Source organism: Rousettus aegyptiacus, unplaced genomic scaffold (genome assembly GCF_014176215.1).
Source record: "Rousettus aegyptiacus isolate mRouAeg1 unplaced genomic scaffold, mRouAeg1.p scaffold_m13_p_2, whole genome shotgun sequence".
Classification (NCBI taxonomy): Eukaryota; Metazoa; Chordata; class Mammalia; order Chiroptera; family Pteropodidae; genus Rousettus; species Rousettus aegyptiacus.
Genome location: NW_023416295.1, coordinates 134,580,078 through 134,605,072, shown reverse-complemented (window position 1 = coordinate 134,605,072; position 24,995 = coordinate 134,580,078). Strand labels below are relative to the sequence as shown.

At 35.1% G+C, this 24,995-nt stretch overlaps 1 protein-coding gene across 2 annotated transcripts in view; it reads right to left on the bottom strand.

Moving 5' to 3' along the window:
* Positions 1 to 24,995, bottom strand: part of NELL2 (neural EGFL like 2) — a 301,007-nt gene that overhangs the window by 111,955 nt on the left and 164,057 nt on the right. For both annotated transcript variants that reach the window (XM_016146451.2, XM_016146450.2), the window contains exon 14: positions 17,597 to 17,722. In XM_016146451.2, coding sequence (XP_016001937.1) covers positions 17,597 to 17,722 — 126 coding nt within the window. The remainder of the gene's footprint in view (positions 1 to 17,596; positions 17,723 to 24,995) is intronic.

Below are 24,995 nucleotides of genomic sequence, written 5' to 3'. Positions count from 1 at the left end.
TATAACAGTATCAGAAAAAAAATGATCCATATATAAAAGAAAACATGTAGCAATATGAAACTAGAAATTTAGGATTTCATGTAAACATGGTATATTTAAATTCACCAATGTCAAGTTTTTTAAGCATTTGTGTTTATGTTCTCCTGAATTTCCATAGGGTTTCTATTGATAAACAGCTGAATTCATTTTGGTGGACTGGTTCTATTATGTGCATAGGGATACAAAGATTTTGCAAAATTAAAAAGAAAATCTTATCTATACTTTTAAAAATGCTCGGAAGACTTTTTAAAAGATTAGAAGGATGGGTAAGATTTTCTACTTGGAACAGTATTAGTTCATCTGGGGAAAGTCTAATCTAATCAGGAAGATGTTTAATAAGATAAACATAAAAGGTATACCAGAAGAACACTTAGGTTGAACATGCATCAAATTTACACTCACTACTATTACAAAAGAAGATTGAACTATTGTTAGACTTTGAACAGAGAGGCCTGTGTGGGGAGATCAACAACCTATTTCTATCCTTCTGTTATTATAATCTTGGAATAACATATTAAGGTCATTATTTTGCAGTAGAAGAAAAAAGACAGGCAAAACAGGCTTGGTTTAGTAAAGGGGAATAAGTATGAGTAAGGGGCGAGAGGGACTGACAGAGAGATGAGCTCGTTGTGCGGCATGTAACTGAGTTATATTTTGTATAATGCATCTGAGATAAATTCTATGCAATGTAAATAAGAAATATAAAAAATCATGGCAACCACCTACCAATGCTTATAAGATATATTCTAAATTTTTCCTCAAATAGAATCAGGCAGGTATGGCAATTATATGTGAAAAGGAGGAAAAGTCTTAATTTAATAGAAGCTCAGCTTTCTGATGAATTATTTGATCTTCTGAAGGTGCTAATAAACCTCACAAACATTCTATACCAGATGAGGTAAAGTTATACATACACACTGTTCCACACTCCCTAATATATTTTTTATTATTTAAACTTCCAATGTGATGTGCTTTGATGCTCTTCATAGCCAATCAACAAATATTTGTTGGATGAATTATGGATCCAAATATTTACTGATACTCATTCATCTCCCGAGAACTGTTCTGGAAATCCAGAGATGAGCAAAGCAGAATGAACAGACAGCTTCCTTGTCTTTGTGGTGCTTATGAAAAGGTTTGTGTGTATTCGTTTTTAAAGAAAAAATAGTAGGTGAAATGATTGAGAACCACAAGGGATGGAAAGAGGCTATTTAGATGGAGTGGATGTGAAAGGAATACTTAAGTTAAAATCTAAAGGATGAGAAACAGCTAACTATACAAAAGGAAGAAAAGTGTTCCAGGTAAAAGGAATGGAATATAGGAATTCCAGTTTGGCATTTCTTTTAGAAATCAGAAAAGGGCAATAAGACTAAAAATGAGAAGCAAAACAAAGAGTAGACCGAGGCAAGGCAAGAGAGGTAAAGAAGCGCCGAATCAAAGGTTTGTAATGGGAACCACTGGATGACAATAAGAAAGGACATAATATGGGCCAATTTCTTTTTTTTAGCAGTGGTAATTTTTTATCTTAAATGATTGCTCTGGCTGCTGTGCACAGAACGGATTGGGGATTGCAAGAGCAAATATGAAAAACCAATATGATGGTGACAATAATAAGGTGACTTAGGCTTGCATAATGGGAGGGAGACAGAGATAAGGGTCTGGACTTGAGCTCTTATTTTAAAAACTAAAACAAAAGAGATATAAATGAATTGGGTGTGGGGAGTAAGCAAGGAATCAGGGTGGCCTGGCTTCAGCAAATGGGTGGTGGCTGAGACAAAATGAAGTTAGATTGAGATAGAAACGTTTTCTTATTCTGAATTCCAACTTGCTCCTTAGATAAAATAATCTCTTTTATAGTTGAGTAATAGAATAGAATTTCATATTATCTGGTTAACCATATGTTATTTTATAGCCATTGTTACAGGCACTTCGAACATCTAATGCTTTTAATCCTTATAATATCTTTCTAAAGTGGATATAATTTCTCTATTTTACCAAGAGAGAAAGAGCCTCAGGGAAGTAAAGTAACTGGCTGAGTTTTCCAGTTAATAAGTGATAGGTTCCTTCACACAGCTCTCACTTCCCAACTTCTGGCCAACGTTTTCCCCTGCATTTCTTTTTCTCCTCATTTTGCATCTACCTTTATAATTTTATAAAGCAAATGGCCACAACATGTTGCTTATAACTGTGTTTAACAATCAATTAATTTTCTCTTTTATTAATTTTTAGATACATAACAAAATAAATATGTATCTACTTTCTCTCAAAGATTATAGAGCTGACAAGGGTATAGGACATATTTATATTTGTATCATCCAAAGCATTAAGCACATGTTTTCCAAATAGCAGGTAATAAATATTAAATGCATGCACATGCATGCACATGCATGCACACATACACACACATACACACACATACACACACACATACACACCAGGCATTGCTGCAAACTTCTTAAATATATATTAACTCATCTAATCATCACATTGAGTGTGAGGTATTATATTTTTTCATCTCCATTTTATAGAAGAGGAAACAGAGTCACTGTGAATTAAGCAACTTTCTGACTGAAGGTCACACAGTTAATAAACTGCACAGTCAGAATTCAATTCAGGTGGTCTGGCTCCAGAATGATTCTTGTGAATGGTACTATGCTGTCTACAGAATATAAAGTGCCAAGTTCAACTTAAGGAAAGAAGTCAGAGAAAAACCTGAATGAATTTAAAAATCACTCTGATCCATGCAGCTATTTTGATTGCTAAGTCAAAATACTACCAGGATACTTAATTTTCTCCTCACTACGTGGCCCTTCTACTTAAAAGCCTATAAAATTTGAGATGTTACTTAAATTTCTTCAGCTTCAGTTTCTTCACATGTAAAATGGAGATAGATACTAGTACTGATCCGAAAGGCAATTAATAAGATCAGATGAGAAAATGCATATAAAGGGTTTAGCATTGTGTCCAGTACATAGAAAACACAAATGTTAGCTCTCATTATTGGCACAGTGACTTACGTATAAGTGCTCAATAATTAGTTGTTTAATGAATGTCTGGCTTTATGAGTTCTACTGGAGAAGACGGAAAAAAGTGCAATAGCATATATTAATTCTAATTATCTAGAAAAAATTTGAGGCTACTAGAAAACCTAAAGCATAAAAGGAAATGCCAAGGAACAGGTATCAGAAGCCCTACACAATTCTACCTGGAATTGGCTCTGATATATAACCTAATGGACATGAATTTGAGGGTGGGGAGATTCAGAGAGAGTCTAAGTTCACAACTATATGTTTTACTCACATATCTACTCTGCTTTCCTTAACATGATTGAAGAGAGTAGCCAAATATTCTTTCCTCTTCTTATTTTAAAAAGGTTCCTCCACTTATAATAACTGAGGATTTAAGCAAGTTACTCAGCCTCTCTAAGACACAGCTTTCTCATCTATGCAGCAGGAATATCTGCACCATGGGGTTATGTTAATTAAATATCTAGCACATGGGAAGCATTCACAAGATGATAGCTATACATTTTATACAAATGTTGTTGAGCTCTAAGACCTATTCTTGAATTCTATTGATAAAACTACTTCTAAAAACATAAAAATGCATTGATCATGTGAATGCTTAAGCCAATCACTTGTTTGCTCTCATTCTAATAGAGATAGACTGTCAACTTTAATTGATTAATTCAAGAAATATTTATGAAATTCACCAAGTTTTACTCTCTGGGGGGGGGGGGTGCAAATGAAAAAGACATAAAGCGCCTGTCTTTACATGATATTTAATTCAATGGGAGAAGACAGATTTGTAAATAACTACAAAGCCAAATAGAATTAAGAGCTGTAGAAACACAGATGAAAAAAAAATCTACTGTAAATGTCATACTGTGCTAGAGAGGTGAATATTAAATACATTTGAACCTCATGCCATTAGCTGCTAAATTAACACAAACTTTCTAATGAGACAACAAAGAAACTTTATACAGGTGATACCATGTTTACTGGGCCACAGAAGGTGAGTGGCGTTTCATTAAGTAAAAAAAAAGGTAAAGAAAATTGTTTGGGCCAGTAAAAACTATATTAGCAAAGATATTCTCAAAGGATGGAATAATAAAATCTTCTATGATGGAATAAGTGGGATCTAAAAAATAGAGTAAAGTGAAGGCTGTAATGTTATAAGGTTAATGAGAAACACTATTTTTAGTTGATTGCCCAGTTATTGTGTGATACACTGTATGGTTTGAATGGGAGGGGGCAGGAGCTGCTGCTTCTGGTTTTAGGCAATATAGCTGTTCAGTTTTCTTGGCTCAGTCTAGGGGGAAGTGAGAGAGTTGGCCGCACAGTCACTATGTTTGGATGTAACCCTACTGTGTAGCAGACAGGAAGGCTAGACTCTAAGACCAACACATGCTGAGAACATTGAAGCCTTCCACTAGAAGGCTTTCGGGCATGCTCTCTGTTGAATCCTTACAAAGTTAAATATGCTTTGAATTTAACTGCTAAAGTCTTAGATGGTATGAGTCATCTTTCCCTCAACTCCCTCAAAAGGTAAGACCTTTAGTTCACCAAGTTTGAGAATGGGGGCTAGAATCAATTACTATATATTTGTATTATAGTTCGGTGCCTCATCGAGTTTTCCATTACAGTGTAGTACCTTACCAAGTTCTACTATAATAGTTTTACAAAGCAGAAAAAGCCTGTGGTTTATAGAAGGACACAGTTAGACACGAACTGCAAAGACAGACTCTTCTGCTCAGCTGAGTAATTGTTATTCTGTGGGCAATGAGTAGTCACTGAAGTTTCTAGAGAAGAAAATGACTACACTGAATAGGAAGATAAACTGTTGACAAAGTTGAAGTCAAATAAAAAATTACAGACAATGAGATATTAGAATATCTACAATGTCAGGTAAAAAAATAATGAAAGTTTAAACTAAGATAGTGACAGTGAGAATAATAATAATGCCACCTTAATTTTTACAATACTTTGGAAGGTATTCAGTCAACATTCTTTTATGCATAGTCTTATCATAGAGCCTCACACCAACCAAGCAAATTAAACAGTAATAAAAATGTAGATATTCTCATACTCTCTCTCTCTCTCCCTGTCCAGCATCTCTCTATTCTAAAAATATCATCCATTGTGCGAGGCTAGGTAGGAGGCAGAGGGCCCCTCCAACTATGGAAGCCAGGTAAGACACTTTCTGCCCTAGCCAACATCCTGCCACTTAGGAAATACATGGTCTGGCTATGTGACATAAAATAAGACAACTACATGCTTCTGCCCAGGAATTCTGAATGTGAGCCGGTAATTGGAAGGGAAAAAGACAGAATTCATTTTTAGTACTGTATGTCCCCATAAAGCATCCTGAGGTGACCCCCAGCATTAGGGATGGCAACATATTATGATCACCCCATTTGGAAAAAACTGTTACAGCTTCAAAGCTTTCAGAGATGCCTTCATCTCTGTACATTTTCCAGACCGCTCTTCAAGCTTTATGTGTATTCTTTAAGGCACTTACACCTTTGAGGAACATCCCTTTACGCTTAAGACAGAGCTTTTCCTATTACTTGCAACTTCATTACATACAAATCATATTTTCCCCTTGTTCGCTGACAGGAAACTGAGATTCTAAAAGGCAGAGAGTTGCCTGAGATTGCAAGAACAGTTGGTGGGCAGCTGCACACAGCTTTTGACACTATGCTCTATTAGTAGATTGTCACTGGACTCAACAGAAATGTGGAAAGTTTTACTGCTGAAATAGGGCTAATACCACTAATTGTAATGTATGCAAAGAGAAGCCAAACACAATAAAAAACATCATTAATATCATCCAAACTAACGTCTATAGCCCCAGGACCAAATCCTCTTGCAGAAGACTGGCAAATAGTAACATCATCTTTCACTGATTAACTCACAATGAAATCCTGCAAACTGAATCTAGGCATTGTGTTCCCTTAGATGATTACATTCTATGAGTATCCTATCATCTTCTTACAAGCCACTGACTGCCACACCCCTCTGAAAAATATTACATTTATCAAAAAAGAGACTAATCTTAAGAAAACAAAATAACATCCAGTATTAAACAGTTTCACTTCCATGGAAGCTTCCTAGTTTATCAAGAGATTTTATATGTTCTTTGGTCTAAATGATTTCTTCTGCTATAAGCTTTGCAATAAGCTAAGTTTTCATGAATTTTTAAAATTGGCCAACGATCTGACACTACACTATAATAACATATAGAGGCTGCTTGTGACTTTACTATTTAAGGTTATAATTTAATTTCACAAATTAAATTCAAAATTCAAAATTTATTAAAGTGTCTGATGGTTCTTCTGGGGTTTATGTCAATGTGAATTATGGATTTAGTGAGGAGATGACTCATAAAGAAGCTAAACCTTTGACATCATTTCTATATTAAAATCTCCATGGCTTAAGATATTTATGATAATTTTAATACTATAAATCATACATTGCAAACTAAAAATACTACGATTGATGCGTCAGACAAAAAAAGTAATTGGATGAGGCCGACTGGCTATTAGAATTCTGGCACTCGATATTTTCTGGCTGGAACTGCTGAGTCTCAGTAACTGAGAGATGAGGAGGTGAACTGATAGACTCTCTTCTAAGAAGGTTGCAACTATCATCTGCAATTGATAGCTGGGTTGTAGCAATGCAGATCAAGCCTTAACAGAGAAATGTAGATTTTCATAACGAAATCTTTTGAGTATTTAAATACTGGATCATTAAAATGCCCCAAAAGCCAAACATATCAACGTGGAGAGACAATTATAATCTACAGGTCACTAATTTTTGACTCAGATATAGTCTTGCTGGCATGGAGCCTTCCTGAATTAAAAGGTCATTCTCAACAACACTGCATTCCAGTCTAAAGATCTATGGCAGCAGCAATCCCCAACAGCCCACCTAAGCTTTAATAGTGCTTTCAAAATTATTGTCTCCCAACTTCTTCACGTTATCAAGTTCAGAATCTTTAAAAAATAGTCAGGTGAGAAATGTACTATATCATCATTTGATTTACTATGTTTTAAGTAAATACATATTCTATTTTTGTGTAATTGTGTATGTTTGTGTTTACTAGAAGCAGACTAGGAAAATGTTTTTAAAATAATGAGCGCCCCTAACTTTACACCAAAACCAAATATGAGAAAAGCAACTCAATCATTAAAATGAGGAATTTGGGTATAAATATGAACTACCCCCTCCTGAACAAACCATCTCTGTAACTCTCCCCACAAATAACAGACTTGCTCCAGAATTATTAGAACTGAACTGTTGCTCATAATAATTAGCAAACAAATGAGAACTGAGAATCATTTTAAAATATAATTTTGGGCAATTCAATAGTATTAGCTAATAATAATAGTGTATTAGCTTTTTATTGTTGCCATAACACCTTACACCAAACTTAATGGCTTGAAACAACACAAATCATCTTATAGTTTCACAGGCCAGAAGTCTGACATAGGTCTAGCAGGGTAAAATCACGATGTCCACAGAGCTGCATTCCTTTCTGGAAGCTCTGTCCTCTTTCCTCTTCCAGCTTCTAGAGGCTGTTCCTCTAAAGGGCATTTCTGCTCATGGCCCCCGCCTCCATCTTCAAAGCCAGTAATGTTGTCTCTCCCTGACCATTCTTTCATAGGCAGGGCTCCCTCTGATAAAAGCTGGAGAAACTTCTAAAGACTCATGTGACTAGATTGAACCCACCTGGATAATCCAGGCTAATCTCCTCATTTCAAGGTTTTTAACCTTAATCAGATGCAAAGTCCCTTTTGCCAGGTAAGGTGACATTTTTACAGGTTCAGGGGAATAGGATAGGGACATCTTTGGAAGACCATTATTCTGTTTACCACAAATAGAAATAATAATAACTATACTTATAAGTGCTTGCTATGTTTTAATTGTCATGCTGATTCTTGACATGCTTCCTCTAATTTAATTCTAGAAACAATATACAAGGTAGGCACTATCGTTCCATTTTAAAGATGAACCACTAAAACTAAGAAGTTAAGTAAATTGCTCAAGAGCACAGCTAGTGGATAGTAGAAAAGTGATTCAAATCCAAAAACTCTGAATGAGCTGGTATCCATAAACTAAAATGCCACAAAATGTTCATACAGAAGAGAGGGCCAGGGAGATTATGATTTGATTTGGACTAACTAAAGAGAGAAGCTCTTTGGATCTCTTTGCTATTTCCTGTTTTGTTTTTGCTGTTTGTTATTGTTGTATTTCATAATATTTAATGAATATGTATGTGCTAATCTGTTGCATAAAAATGCCTCAGGTGGTGACTTAGCGGTTATGATTTCACTCTAAAAAAAAAAAAAAAAATTCTAAAATCAGTTCTCATTAGGCCTCACTGAAAATTTGCTTTCATGGAATTCCAACAATACCAATGGAACATTCTGTCTTCTTTGGAATGAAATACCACATCATCCTGATTCTAGGTCATCATTGATTTGTAGAAGTATCATTAATTTAATAAATAACTTTCCACCAAAAAGAAAAATAACATAAACCAAAAACAAAATAAAGCACCGATACTTCAATATGCACACCTCAATTAGAATGTGCACAGACTGAAAGAAATGTTTTAGGAACCATAAAATGTGTTGAGAATTCTCTATAGGATTTTCTGACTATCTTCTACAATCCCAGTCACACTAAACTTGCTATTATACAACAATCTATACTTTCGTACCTACTGTTCCATCTTCCTAAAATGTCTCCTCTCACTTCTTTCTCTTCTGAATTGCCTGTTCAACCTTAAATATCTCAATTTAAATGTCACTTGGTGATGCCCGCCCATATTCAGGCTTAAGCCAGATTACTCATGGCCTCTTCTGGGCTCCCCACAGCTCTCTGCACATTTCTTTGTTACAGAATGTACCACAACGTACTGTTATGATTCATTTCCACTATCTCCATCTATTAAATTGTACAACAGCACTATCATGCACCCATATCAAAGCTCTGATGTAAAGTGAAAGAAATGTGTGACATCTCATGAATTTTTTACAATCACTCACACACAGTTCTTACACAACACATTTTTACTATTCTCTCTTTACTCTTATTCATCAATCTGGTGCTCTTTATCAATACTTAGCTGAAGTGGGTTAGTTCTAATAACTACACATAATATTCAATGTCTATAGTAGGCAGCCTTTAAGATGATCCTCAAAGATGTCTACCTTCTTATATTCCTGCCTTTGTATAATTCCCTTCCTTTAGTGGGCTGGACCTAGTGACTTACTTCTCACCAACATACCACAGCAAAGGTAATAGGAGATCACTTCTGTGGTTAGCATTACAAAAGATGGTGATTTCCAACCGGCTAGCAGGTTCTTTCTTTTATTAATTTTGATGAACAAGTTGCCATGTTAAAAGGCCTCTATGGAAGGAGCTGAGGGCAACTTACAGTTGCCAGTGAGAAACTTCATCTGCTAACAACCATATAGGTGAGATTGGAAAAAAATCCTTCCCCAGTCCTGGAGGTGACCTTGAAGCAAAGTACCCCACTATTCCATCCCCAGATTTCTGACCCACAGACACTATGAGATGACTAATGTATGTTGTTTTAAGCTGCTAAATTTTGGAGTTATTTGTTATACACGGCAGTAGATAACTAATACAATGCTATTCTCTTTGATAAAAAAGAAAAACTTTGTTTAAGCAAAAGGAAACCTCTTATTTGGTATCAAAAGTTATATGAAGAAAGTACCAATCACTAAAATAGGTGGCAACAGACAGTGAAAGCACAAACCAAGCAGTCAGTGTGGCCCTGCCTCACTCTAGCAGGAGCACACGAAAGAGACGGGGCTCTGAATTTGAGAGAAAAAACTCTCCCTCAGAGCCCAAACCCATGAGCTGAATGTGACACTTGCAGAGGGGAGGAAAGGAGAGCATTAAGACAAGGCAATGTCACCAGGAGGTTACACACCCACTGCAAGATCAGATCAACAGCAGAACTGTTCCTTGCAGTTCTCAAACAGTGAGGAAGCATAAGGAAGGTCAAATTTTCGTTCTGGCTAACATGTCAAGGCCAAAAATCAAGGAAGCAAATGAAAGGCATCTGCTGAACCTCAGCTTCCATAATCCTGTCCTCCACAGGTGTCTGTTGCTAAGACACCACTATTATTACACTCCTGGCATGTATAATCCTTTATTCCTGTAGGTGAGTTTTCGGCTCTGTGCTTTTTGTACAAAAATCTCAAAATAAAACTCAAATAATACAGCCATTTGAGACAAAGGTGAATTAGGGTTTACTGACTAACCAAGTCAAAGCAGGTAAGGCTGGCTAATGAGGCAGAGCCCATCATCGTCAGTGCTCAGGTGAGCTTGCACAGAGGCGAGTTTGTGTGGACACATGCCACTGGGTGCTTTGATGATCAAACCATGGCTGACTGGTGGAGGTCATACATGAATACAATGGTTGTGCTGAGATGCTGCATAAAGGCTCTGACAAGCCTAGAAACTGCCATATCGGAGCTGACGGATTCAGATAGCGCAGACTCCTTTCCAAGCTTTTTCATCTTTAAAAAGGCAATTCGGCTCCCTGAGCCTTTGAGCCTGTTTCATTCTGAGCTGGCTGCTAATTATATGCGTGCACATATGTGTTTCAGAAAAGAGATAAGCACATTGCCTTGGCCTCCTCACCAACTGCACAGACATGTCTCACTTCTGTTCTCTGAAAGTTTTCTAAACGTGGTCTGAAGTTTTCTAAACATTAACCCTTCCTGGTAATCACAGTTCACATTCTTCTAGAGATGCTTTCTTGATTATGTTTGTTTAAAAATGGCTTTTCATTATTAATTCTTTGAGTCTTGGGACTAGATATTTTAATTTGCTTTTGCAATCATGTTTATCATGTTTATATTTTCAATTTACTCTAATACCCATACAGTGTAATAATACATAGGGAACTACAGGAGATGAATGAGGCATCTTTTAGCATTAGGGATCATATTTAAAATTTTAAAACCTAAAGTTGTCTGATTTCCATGTTTTATGAGCAATAACACAATTTTATCATATTTTGTAATGCTGAGTCCAAAAGAAAAAAAAATTAAAGTGGTAGTTCATAAAAACACAAAAGTCTTTCCCAATAGTCGTGGCAACTAGTAGCCAAATGGCAGGACTGTCTGATTGCTAAAGGTGATTCTTTAGAAAAGAAATCCACACAGAAGCAACCGGGCTCCTAAAATATGCCCTGCTGGAGAAATGACCAGACTCAGTAATTCTTTAGAAGTCATATTCTGTACTCTGCCCAGATTAGTTTCCAGTGTAGGGCCCAGATGCATCTAGCTAGCCCAAAGGTATCGCAATCAAACTCTCATTCACAAGAACAGGACCTCCCTGATCCTAGGAAAAATCCTCCTATGAAAGTTTTTCCAACTTCCAGAGAAAAGTGCTTCTTAGTTATACCAAGGTTTCTCCTTCTTCTTTTAAGGCCCTCTTCGCAGTACATAATAAGTACAGTTGAATAAGCAATAAGACTTCGAAGTCATTGTTCCAGCAAAACTATCTATTTTACAAAATACAGTAACTCAGAAAATAACCAAAAAAACAAAAAAGTGCCCCATTGAAAAGGTCCCAAAGAAATAAGACATTTCCTCAAGAGAAGAGCTTGTCTAATCATAATAGTAACAACAATTATAGTAGCTAACATTTATTAAAAATTTCTTCTTTGCTAGGCATTTTACTGGAGATAAAGTGCTAAGGCATTTTATAATGAAAACAACCTTGTTTATTTAGGATTTTCTGGTGAAAGCTGATATGCTTATTTTTACTTCCTGTTCTCGTGGCCCCCTAGCTTCTCTGCCATTGTCCACGGTATTCTTACTTCCTTTCTATTTATATACCAGTAATCATTTGGGTACACACACAATGAATTATCTGTATTGTTCTGTTATCTGTGATTTTGATAAATCCATCCAGAGCTATTTTTAAATAGATGATAATAAAGTTAGTTATTGTCCATCCATACAATAGATTACCAGCTTCAACTTAAATTCTTTTTGGAAGAATGTAGAATAAATAAGAATAATGTGATTGTTGTCTTTCCAAAATATCATCTCTTTAAACACTTTAAGCAAATTATCTTTTCTAGCATTGCTTGATAGACAACTTTAAACAAACACACAAGAGGTAGCTATTTGAGAAAAGGGCATGCAAGGGTTACAACTGAATCAAAACCTTTGTTTCAGCTGCCCAGTAGTAAATCTTTCCCTGTAACCTTTTGTGCATGACAATAGTGTCCAAGACTCCTTAAAATGCTGGGAAACCAAAAGTAAAAAAGAAAAGTGAAGGAAATATTATGATAAAATTCACTACTCTTTCTCCACAATCACCAAACTAAACAAGCCTGACACTCAGGATGGTAGTTGGTAGTAATGGCGAAAAAAAAAAAAATCAGTTTTGACTTTGCTAGAGAAAAAGAAGTAACTACAACAACAAGATAATAAAATGTAAGCACTAGGAGTATTCAGTGCTATAAACAGTTAAGTACGTTTAGAAGTGAAACTCCAGGAACATCACAGGAGACTCTTTGTCTAACAACAAAAATCAAGTACCTAGTAGAATTCTTTGTGCTTAGACATTTTATGGGCCTTCTCTGATATGAGACATGGACCAAAGCCAGCATCAGAAGCCCCTGAATAACAGAAGCGCTTGGGGTCAGCAGAAAGTGTACTGAGCAGGCATCAGGATAGTATAATTTAAAGAGGTCTAAGAAATCTCCGCTGCCACCTTGGCTGAGGCCTGCAGTTTTAACACTGGAGAGTCATTCCCTTAGGTTAAGCTAAGAACAAGTTTTTAATAAGGGAAAGGAGAGGGAAGAACTTAGGAGAGAGTGGGCCTTATTTAGAAGGGGGCCCTTTTTTTTTTTTTTTAATGCCAAAGGCCAATGAAAGGACACTGGGTAACATAAGAAGTGAGAGAAGGCATTACCATATGTGGTCTAAAAGAAAATTGATGGGGAAAAAGGGGGAAAGTTAAAAAGAAGGTATACATTGAACAATTTTGATGGAATGAATCTAAAGCTGAATTTCTCAACCTTGGCACTATCGACATTTTGGGTCATATAATTCTTTGTTATGGGGGAAGGGGACAAGGCTATCTGGTACCACGTCTCACATGCAAGATGAAGATTAATGACTCAGTTAGAAAGTAGCCATAGAAAAGCTCCCAGTTGAAAGGGTCCCAGAAAAATAAGACATTTCCTCAAGAGGACAGCTAGTCTAATGATAATATTATAGAATGTTTAGCAGCATTCCTGGCCTCTACCCACCAGCTGCCAGCAGCAACCCCATAGTTGTGATAACCAAAAATGTCTCCTGACATTGTTGGACAACCACTGCCCTAAAGAATCAATTTTATACCTAAGCTGGGAAAAACTTTTTCTATCTCTGTTACTGGTTCACCTTTCCTATTCTCTCGTTCCTACTCTAAAGAACTACAAAACAGTGGAAAAATTACATTATCAACATGAAAATAATCAGAACTCCATTTTTCAACTAATAATCAGAGCAGAGAGATGTATCAGAAAGATCTGAAATGAACACCTTTCATTCAGAATATTTTTCCTTTGATAATTCCAAAATTCTTGATTCCATCTTTGTTTCTAGAAATATTTTATTCTTTGTTCATTATACAAGACCAATTCCAAAAGGAGACGTCCAGTAAGACTAAAAAATTTCCCCAACTTAATAAATGCTTTTATGAGTGACTCAAGAAAGCCATTAGTCTAGATAAGTAATCAAGAAACTTTGCTATGCATAAAAATTGAGTTATTTATTCTACTGTCTTGGCTTATATGAATCAAACACTTCCTTCCCTTCCCTCCCCTTCCCTTTGTCTTTTCTCTCCTTTCCTTCCATCCTCTCTCTTTCTCCTTCTCTCCCTCTCTTTTTCTTTCCTTTTAGGTATACCCACATTTTTCTCTATGAGAACAAGGGAAAATGTGAGGAGAGAGATTTTGAAGCATTAATTAAGAAAAAATATGTACCTTCATTGGAAGGAAAATTTTATTAATGAGTTTAGAAGAGTATAAACTGCTGCATCATTTGTGCAAATGGTACCACTGAATCATGAATGTAATTGTATAATAGAATCAGAGGCCCAGAAAATGGTGATTTACATTTCTTTTATTGATTTCTGATATAGGATTATTATAAAATCTGTAGAGGAAAAATTGCTTTTGGAGTTCAAGCTAATGAATTGAAACAATCTATAAAAAAGGTAGTTTAATTAATTAACATTACAAATTAAATAATGCATTTCTACATAAAATATAAATCTTTTCTCCTTATTTTTGTTAAGTTGCAAATTGAACAAATGACAACTCTTTTGTTTAAGAGATAAGAACAAGGAGGCTTATCTTCTGGCCCCTTTTTGCCTCTCACAAATTGCATGACCATGAGTAAGGCAATTAATCTCTCTGAGACTCAGTTTCTGCATTTGTAAAAGGTGATTAGATGATATTATTCTTAAGAATTCTTCCATCTCTAAAATTTTATGATAATGGGGAAAATATAATTCATATCATCTGAAACTGAAAGAAAAAACTGTGCAAATCTACCAACTATGGAAGGTAATTACTCTGTAGCATACATAATTTCTATATCAGAGCTACAGGGTTATGAAAGTAAAAAAGGCTTCTTTTATTGATCAAAGCTCTCTACTATGAAGTGTATTGCTCTTGGATTCTTCTTTAAATTAGAATGTCTATGATTAATTTTTTGATGGGGTGAGCAAGTTTGAGAGTCTGCTGGGTACAATGCTGAGAGTGTCAGCTGTTATGTAATGGCAGGGGGCTCTTCAATAGGAAAAAGGAGCAAGAATGCAGATGCAAAACTAATTCAGCACTCCAAGAGCTCAGCCACAAACATCAAAGAATGTCTCTATAGAGATGGCTTGACATTTACTCTGGAAGGCCTTCTACTGCAGGTATGTGAGTGTATTACTAAAATTCCCAGAAAATAAATCCCAATCTTTATCAGAGAAATAAATCCCTGTTCTGTCTTATGGGACCTCTTGAAAAGGTGCAGACTATCTAAGTTAACTATAATTGAAAAATTTTTAAAAATATTTTTGAAAATTTAAAAAAAAAGAAAGAGAAGGTACAGCCTCAACGCCTTGAGCCACAATGCAAACTCTTATCAGAGGAGTCATTTCTTTAATTTTTTTGTACAGATGCTAATATTAAAGTGTGGTGGGAGAGATGCAAAGAGGTAGAATTTAAACATTCATTTCTTTTACAGGAACCCTGCATATGTGCTGACCCTGTATGATCCAACATGAAAAGTTTTGTCAGAGATCACCTGACTTGGGACTACAAAATAAAATCCAGTCATATTTCCTAGAAAAGCCAGCTTTTATGTACAAATGTAAATTCTCAAACTGGTAGAACTACTCTTGTAAATAGAAAATTTAAGAGCAGGAAAGTCTCTCTTCCTTAAGTAGAAGCAGAGAAATAGTGGTGCTGGTTGGAGACAGGTGTATCATGAAGAAATACATTTCTTCACCTGCCTGATCTCGAAATTCTTGGCCCGAGTTCCTTAGGCACAAAAATCATGGCCTGAACGGCTTTTCTTAAAATGGTTTTGGCCTTCTTTGGCATCCTTACAAAGAAATACTTCATTTATATCATTGGGTACTTTGGAATCTTAAGGGAAAATTCTCCCAAAGAAGTTAAAAACAAACAGCAATTTGTGGGATTTTATTTGAAAGGAAAACGCATTGAGAGAGGTAAAATTAAAGCAGAAGATTCTCTGTAAAAGATGACAGTTAAACTCTTCTTGGATTTACAGACAACAGACAGGCTCAGAATGGAAATAAACCTCTTGAAAATATCCTGCCCTAAAGAAACACTCCTTATTCAATACTAGGCCAAAGTATTCTTACTTAAAATCTCTAACGTTTTTTAAAGAATATTAGAAAAACAAAAAGAATCAATAAGAAGCACAAAAATATATAAAGCTTTTTAAATCTCTACAACAAAGAATCAGCAGACTCATTGAAAATTGCTGGCACTTTTATTTTTAATGAGCACATCTTGAAACATCACTGTCTGATATGCAGCAGTTTTATCTTAGTCTTTGTGTGCACGTATGCGTGTGTCTCTGTGTGTTAACCATTACATTGGAACTAAGACTTACTGATACTATCAATATTACAGAGAACTGTGCATTTATTAAAACTTGTTCTTTTATATTCCCTTTTTGTGTTGAAAATTATATCTGTAGTTCCTCTTCAAGACACTCTGCCACTCATTGTGATTAAATTTTGTCTAAAGAAAAAGGGTACAATTATTCCCATAATGTGGAAATGTTTAGGATGAACTGACAAAGCAAGAATTTTTAAATCCATTGGCAACTCTATATTAAATATGCTTTCTACTCTCAGAATCTTTGGATACTCCAATGATTGGGAAGTTACTTATTAATTTTTGTTTCCATTATTCTGATTTTTACATAAATACAATATTTGCATTTAGAGGAAGGAACTCCCCTTTGCTTTAACTGATAAACAGGTACATGGTACGGTCATTATAATAAAGACTTAGAAGAGGACACACTAATACAAAGGCATAAAGTAACACTTTTATTAGAGATTCATATTTTTACCAGAAAGTATTATAGAGCCTCTTTCCCGGGTAACCTCTAAGTATTATTTATAAAAAACTATAAAGTTAGAGGTAGAGTAAAAAGCAATAAGAATAACATTTTTAAGTATTCTTCAGTTTTAAAATTCTACGTTTTTCTAAAATATGGCCTTTTTGTTTCTTATATTAAAAAAAAGAAAAATACCCACATTCCTCAAACCCCATAGTCTTTAAGCTACTCTTCTAGCACAATTTTATTTCATATTCTACAAGTAGGAAACCTACAGAATATAAAGTGAATAGGTTGTCTTACCCAGGCCACCACCTTAAGACATTGCTAACACTCCAGGTATCTCAGAACATGACTCTGGATGGAACTGAAGGGAGTGATATTTTATAAAACAAACAAGCCAAATTTCTTCAATATAGTTACTCAACTGTAATTGCCAGAGGTATGAAGGAGCTGAATTCTCTTTAATATTCCCACTTCTTAGCACTCCAAGAATCTATTTCTGAAAGTCATCACATTATTTACATCATTATTCCTTTATTCAAAAATCTACTGTCATATAAAGGAAATATTATTTAGAGGCTATTTCTCAGATTTGCCATAGAATTCACACAAGTTTTGAATATAAATACTGTTTAACTATAAAATTAGTACAATATTGATTTGGTTCTTTTGTTTTTCTTTACCTTCCTAACAGGGAGTATAAAACTTATCCAGAGTGAGTAGGTTTCCTTTCTTAAAACAGATTCAAAATTAACTACCAAATCAAAACCATATGCTTCTGCTTATGACTTGTTTTGTTGTAAGGGTGTATTTATGGGACACTTCTCCAAAAAAATTAAGAATTTCTTTCAGAAACTTAAAAGTAAATCTAAGACATGGAAAGATTTTATTTCATAAGCAGTCATTGTTTACCTGTACATGAATAATCATCAATCCTGATGTATCCAGTTTTGCAGATGCACATGAAAGAACCTGGGGTGTTGACACATATCGTATTCTCACGGCAATAATGGCGCCCTTCAGCACACTCATCAATGTCTATGAAGAAAAAAAGGTAAGACAAAGAGGTCAATAGTGGCCAATATTCTAAAGTTTATAATTTTCTTTGGTGGGGAGAAGGTAAGAGTTATTCATTGAAAAAGATTTTTTAAAAGTATTCAAAACATATCCTTAATAGGAATGTTTGATGTTCAAATGGCAGAAACAATAAATTTTTTTTCCAACATCCCTTGCTTGGGTTTCGAAGATGTTTGTATATTTCAACTTGCATCATTCTAAATATAATTGGAAATTTTCAGTGCATTCATCTACTTGTGTTTGATAAAATGAATTAGAAAGTATAGACTGGGCTGCCTTAGTATCTTGGAAGCTTTGATCACTGAGTCTATCATATATTACTTTTTGATTCACTGGTTATTCTGTACCCTTATTTCTGAGACCTGGCAAGAGGTTAATCAAATATTAAATATATATCATAACTTTAATAACTTCATTTAAAGATAGGACACCAATAACAAGTAGCTTATTAGAGATACAAGTAGAGATATAGCTATTCCAGTAAGTATCTGAATAGGTATGAAATTACATTGTAGAGACCTGATATAAATAAGAAGCTATAAAATGGTAAAATAAGGTATCATACTGAAAAAATTCCATAGTAATTCACACACCAAGTTTTGAGAGTAAAGACTTACAAATGCTAAGCCATCATAGGCACTAGTACTAACTGGGGAAAATGTAAATTTTGACAATAATACTGTCCTTCTTTTACAGCTCCTCTCTACATGAAACATAAAGTATTTTACAGTTATTTGATCATTATGTAACATTCTTTATTAAGGGCCTTAATGCATTTACCAGGCAAAGTATTTCTCCTTCAGAAGTCTGCTTTCTCAAGTCTTTGAGGTAAAACCTTTGAGGTGAATCCACAAAGCAGCATTGCCCTCATTTGTACTATTAAGAGAAATGGATCAATTATAGGAGATAGCCACTACTACAGAAGTCATGCAATTCATATAACCTCAACTATGTTCCCAGACCTGAGAATATCAAAGGCAGTCATTGACACAATCTCAGGAAGCTATACTTTAGAGCTGGAGGGCTCTTGGCAAGCATCTGAGCTAACTACGCTTTTTACAGATGAAAAAATTGAGGCCTAGAGAGATTCAATTTTCCATTCAACTTGCAAATGAAAGCCAAAACAATAAATTCCAAACCTCCTAGCATACAAAGCCCTTCTCAGTTTGCTCCTTACATTTCTGGCATTACATCCTATAACTTCGTCCCCCTTTTCCTCTCAGTGTTCTGGCCACACTGAGCTTCGGATCATTTCCTGAATGGGCCATGCTCTTTCATACCTAGCGCCTTTGCATATGCTATTCTCTCTACTTCTTTTCTCCCTATCATCACCCCCAGTGCATTATGTTCACCAGTGAATGCACCCTTTAAAAATCTGTTTAAATGTCTCCCTGTGGAAACTTCCCTAATGAAGTAAAATTATCCCTATTCAGTGTTCTCATAGAAGTTTGTAAATGTTTTCATTATAGATTCATCCATTATACCTTTGTTAATTTTTATGAGCATCTTCTTTCCAACAAACCATATATACTCTTCAACGGTAGGGATTATCTAGTCATGTTTCTTAACTCTGGATACACCTTATATTTATCTAGGATGCCTTCAAAAAACATTGGTTCTTGGGCCAACTCACAAATCCTCACTCCAAATTCTGACTTAATTATCAGTGGTGAAACACAGGCAATGATTTTTTTAAATCTTCTCCATGATAAGTTTAATGCAGGAGTCAGCAACATTTCTCAGTGAAGAGCCAGATTGTAAATATTTTATGCTTCAGGAGTCATAAGATCTTTCCTGCAACTTCTTAACTGTTGTTGTAGCACAAAAGCAACTATAGACAATATGTATATAAATGAGCCTGGCAATGTTCCAATAAAGCTCTATTTATAAAAACAGATGATGAATCAGATTTGGCCCATAGACCATAGATTGATGACCCCTGGCCTAATACATTACCAGGGTTAAGAATCATTAGATATATAATTCATTTTTGCATCCACAATACTTTGTAGGGTGTCCAGGGCCATGTGGTGTCAATAAATGCTACAAAATGAATTAATAAGTGCTTCAAGGCTAGTTTAAGAAAGATGTGTGAATGTGCTCAGATTTTCTGACTTCTGGTATAATACTCTTCTCATGATAATATGCTACTTCTAAATGTTTGCACTGGTCTGCAAGGAAAATGTCACACTCAATTACAGCCTAAAAATCAAACTATAATCAACCAGGGGGAATATGATGAAAAATCATTTGCTTCCAGAATTTTAAGATCATAATAGAAAGAATATGGGATTATTAATGTGCTCAGCTGGATTGATGAACTTTAACCCTACCCCTGAGACGGTGCCGTGGAGAAGTGAGTTACTGAAAGCCATTGCAGGAGTCCCCTGGGCTTAAGCTTGGGAGCTAGGGATATAGTCATGTGCACAAAAGCATAAAGAATTTACCTTTGGGGATAAAAGAATAATAAACATAACTTGATGAAGACATCTTGGTTATCAGAGGAAAGAATGTGTGAGTAGATGGTGCATCTACTCAGAAGAATAGTTCTTAGTGAGAGGCCATCAAATCTTGTAGACTCAAGGAAGTAGCTTCAGTGCCTAGAGGAGGGCTGAGTCCCAGTTGGAGCAAGCATTAATTATGAAAGGCACTGTACCTTTCTCCAAATAGTATCCTAGAGAAGGAAACTTATCCCAGCAGGAGTAGCTACTAAATCTGGCAAATCAAACTCATAAGTACACATGAAGCATCCCAGATCCTTCCCAAAAATACTTAAGGAATGAGAACTTGAAGAATACTAAAGAGCTATGGGAGGAGATGGGGAAGAAAGAGTGAGTTAGAGTTATTTCTGTTAATGTGACCCTATTTACAGCCACGAGTTAGTGGATAAGTTGCTTTATAAGATAAATAGGAATAATCTGTGAAAAGGTAATACTGTCTTTGATGGTCGTTTGTTGTTGGGTCTACATGCCAGACTATTGGGAGTTATTGCCCTATCCAACTTGCTTTTGTAGATGGTTCCCTTGTAAGCTATCATTGTCAGAGAAAATATGAAGCTAAGACATAAAGCATGAAAAAGGATCTTATTTAATGTGAAGCCTTTTAGGAACCTAAATCAGATAGAAATACTGAATTCATGACCAAGAGACATAAGTATTAGGCCTATTTTGTGAAGTAGTATTACGAGAGGAAAAGAAGTAGAAGAAATAAAACCCAAAACATATCATTGTAACACTGTATAATTAATTACCTGTTGCCTTTTTAAATTTCTCATTCCCTGTCTTCAAAAAGGAACTCCCCAAAGAGCCACATTTATATACTAAAATTGCAATGCTACATAAATGTCACTTCCATTTACATGAGCAGATACTCACAGGAACAAAAATGGCATGACTAAAAAGTAATCTGGTGAAATATTATGTTCAAATTTAGTCTAGGGGATATTTTAGTTCCAAATCCCAATTCAAAAACTTAACGAGTCAAATTCTCGCAATTCAATTCTTTACACATTTATTGAATATTTTCTATGTTTTAGCCACTACACTTTCAGTTATACTGACGACCTTAAGAATTGGAACTACAACCACAGGTGAATAGTAACAGGGGTGGAGTATGCTTCGATATAACTTTCTCTTAAGTAGAGAGAATTACACGGAGTTGGAAAGGGCTGCCTCAGAAGATACCTTTCTGCCAATTGGAAATATTCAAACAAGAGCTAGACATGCTGCAGAAATTCCAACATGTCTAGCTCATGCTGTACCATGTGGCTTTTAACATACTTTCTAAAACAGTACGAAGAGTGTTAAAGACCAGGCCTTAAAAAGATTTAGAATCCAGGATCATCATCATCATCATCATCATCATCATCATCATCATCATCATCATCCAGTTAGATGCCTTCTGTGTTTTAAGCCTATATTTTAGAGAACAATATCTCTAAATAAATTCATGGTCCTTTGAAAACAGAGTATTACACAGTCAAATCAGTTTCTGGACCATTATGTTACTATACTGATCCCATCCCCCTCCTTAAAATTCTCAATGAATATGAACGAATTACAGACTCTGAAATATCTAGGATTTTTAAAAAAATCTTTATTCATTTATTCAACAAGTGTATAATGGACTTGGATATGCACCATGTCCAGATACTGCATTAGGAACAAAGACAAATTCTAGCTGCAGAAATAACTCTTAAATGATAACATTGTGAAGTGATGCATACTATACAACAGAAACATATACGATGTGCATTAAATAGGCAGCAAACAACTTTTTAACACCCTACTTGCTTGTTCTGAGCACCTATTAATGCAGAACACATCTGGAAATTTATATTTGACGATATAAATAATTTTATAAATCTTCCCTCTACCAACTTGAGGAGCCGATAATAAAATTAAGAAGCTAAGACTTACATAAATAACAACGTGAGGTCTTACATATAAAGTAAGAAAGGGAGAAAAGAGAAGAAGAGAGGAGAGAAGAGGAGAAGAGAGGAGAGAAAAAAAAAGAAAAAGGAGGAAAGCATATGCTACAAAAACTGGTATTCAGAGAAAGGTTGCTGACTAAGGGCAGAGACAACCAAGGAAAAGTTGATGGTGTAGCATTACTTGGGGTGGATTTTGAAGACATAGGCTTAAAGTAATAGACTTGCACGAAGTTGGAGGGGACTGCCCAAGAAGAGAGTTTCCTGTCAAATAGAGATGTTCAAAGATGAGTGAGATTACTGTAGAGATGTAAGTCTAGTGTAGATAGCATAGGCAGCAGAAATATGAAATGTTCAGAAATAGTGAGTATTCCATTTGACTGGAGTTTATGCAGAAAGAAAAAAGGAAATACAGTTATGGGATAGGAGACACAATGTGACTACACTTAAATGTTCAACAAATACAAGAAAGGTAATTTGTTTGCTGCGATATGAAGACATTAAAGCATTCGGAAGAAGGGAAGTGGGGAAATGGCATAGAAAAATAAATCTCACAAGAGTTGGTAAGAAAGGAAGAAAAGTTGTAGAGTTGGTAAGAGGTATAATCAAGGTGAGAAGAATATTCATGAATAAATAAAAGTCTAAGGTAGTTACTAAATCTAAAGTAATCTCTCCAGCTCTAGTTTCTCCATATTACTTATCAATGTCCGAAAGTATCTTATTAAGTTATTTGTTAATATTTTTGTTGTCTTATATTGGAATACAGGATTCAGGAGGATACAGACTTTGTTCTAGAACAATGTCTGGCCCTCACACAATATCTGCTGAATGAATTGATGAATCTTTTCATGGCATTTCATCTGGAAGGAAAAAAATAAGTATCTTTATTCTCACTGGTCTGACCTGGACCTCAACTTGGCAGAGTGAATCCTTTGTCTTCCTGGTACATTGCCCAGGCATTTATTCAGACAGGAGCTTTTATGTGAACAGTGAACATAAGCCATCATGGTGAAATAGTCTTATACAATGGAAGAACACTGCGATGGGAAAAAAGAAGCTTGGATTTTAGTAGTTGGCTCTATGATAAACCTGACAGATATTTCATCTCTCTGGACATTAACTTCATCATCTATAAAAGCAAAAGCCAGACATTTCTAAGTCATTACCAGCCCTCATACTTTACAATTCTAATACAGAGAACATGATCTATATGGTTGTAGTGGAGAATCTGATTCTCCTGGTTTTTGCAAGATACACAGTAATAATCTACCACATTTAGAAAGCAGAAGTAAACTGTATTTCCTATACTTGATCAACCTTCCTTGCCTCAGGATAACTCAAGCTGATCTATTTTGGAAATAGAAATTTATGAATTTATAAATTCTCTTTTATCCTATCTGAAAGCTGAGGCTAACTTTGTAATTATTGAAAACCATAGATTTTAAGACCTGAAAGGAACTTTAGAAATTATCTAACCTAACCCCAGTCATTTGCAATTGAAGAAATGGAAGCATGGAGATTCTAGACACAAATTAAAGGAGTAGCTGGGATCAGATCGTGAGCCACATAAAAAATTTGGACTTCATCGCTATGAAATGAACACTTTTAGGAAAGGGTTAATTGATTTAAATCTATGTTTTTGAAAAATCCTTCTAGCACAAATTTACACTCTTAATGAGTGGCAATCATAATGAGAACCCTGTTTCCAGACCCCAAGTCCAAAGTAATGTTCCTTTTGGCTTATAGACTGGTCTCCAAACTAACCTTAGAGGCAGTGGCTACTCAGGCATGATGCCCCTTCTGTGTGCTTCTGCCACTCAACCCAGCTTTTCCATTTAATGCTTTAAATGTCACTGATACCATTTTTTTTTTTAAAAAAAAAAAAAGCATGGTGTATTTCCAGGGCTATAGCATTTATCTCAATTTTTCCCTGTAAAAGGATTATATTAGTATGCTAATGAACACTAACGCCATCTTGCTCAGCCAATAAAATCTTGAAGTCATGCAGTTCAACAGAAAGGATCCACATACTGAAGAATAATACATATTAGTATGGGTTATTGCTTAGTCTTGGCCCATCAGCTGTGAAAAACTGTCTTGGCAAAGTTGGCAAAGAGATCAGTAACTTAATTCATAAGCCAGGAAAAAGACTAAGTTCTGAGAAATGTAATTCTGGGATAAGATTTGAGTAACATTTGGGAAGATAAGAGTATTTTTCAAAATCAAAAATTTGCAAGTATAAGTAGGCTGCTCAGTGAAAAATCAGTAAAGAATAAATTAAAATGTCATTTACAAATAAGCTAACATTTAAAGGAATTGCCAATAATCCTGTTCAATGTCAGTGGCATCAATGTTTGTTTATAAAATATTAATTTATGTATTATAACTGTATATATCATGTTACTTATACATCATTTTTTTGCATCTCGAAATAACTGCCATATATTTCCTTCATTCATTTTCTTAAAAATACATTCATTGTACATTGTATGGCACATTCTTCAAGAAGAGTGAAAGCTATATCAGTCTTCTTATGACTCTTAATAGTCCTAGCTTTGGGATTCTTGATTAAAATATATACATATACATATATGCAGAAGAAAAATTTGAGACAGAGTTAAGAGTGTATCATAAAATAATACTTAAGGAGACAGATAAGTTAACTTGGAAAACTAAGGGGCAAAGGAAACAAAAGCATGAGTATCTTATGCATGTAATAGTTACTGAATTCCTACTATGTACAATATAGTAACTTAGACACCAATGGCATAGCCTTGAATAAGACAGCTGTAGTATCTGTCCTTG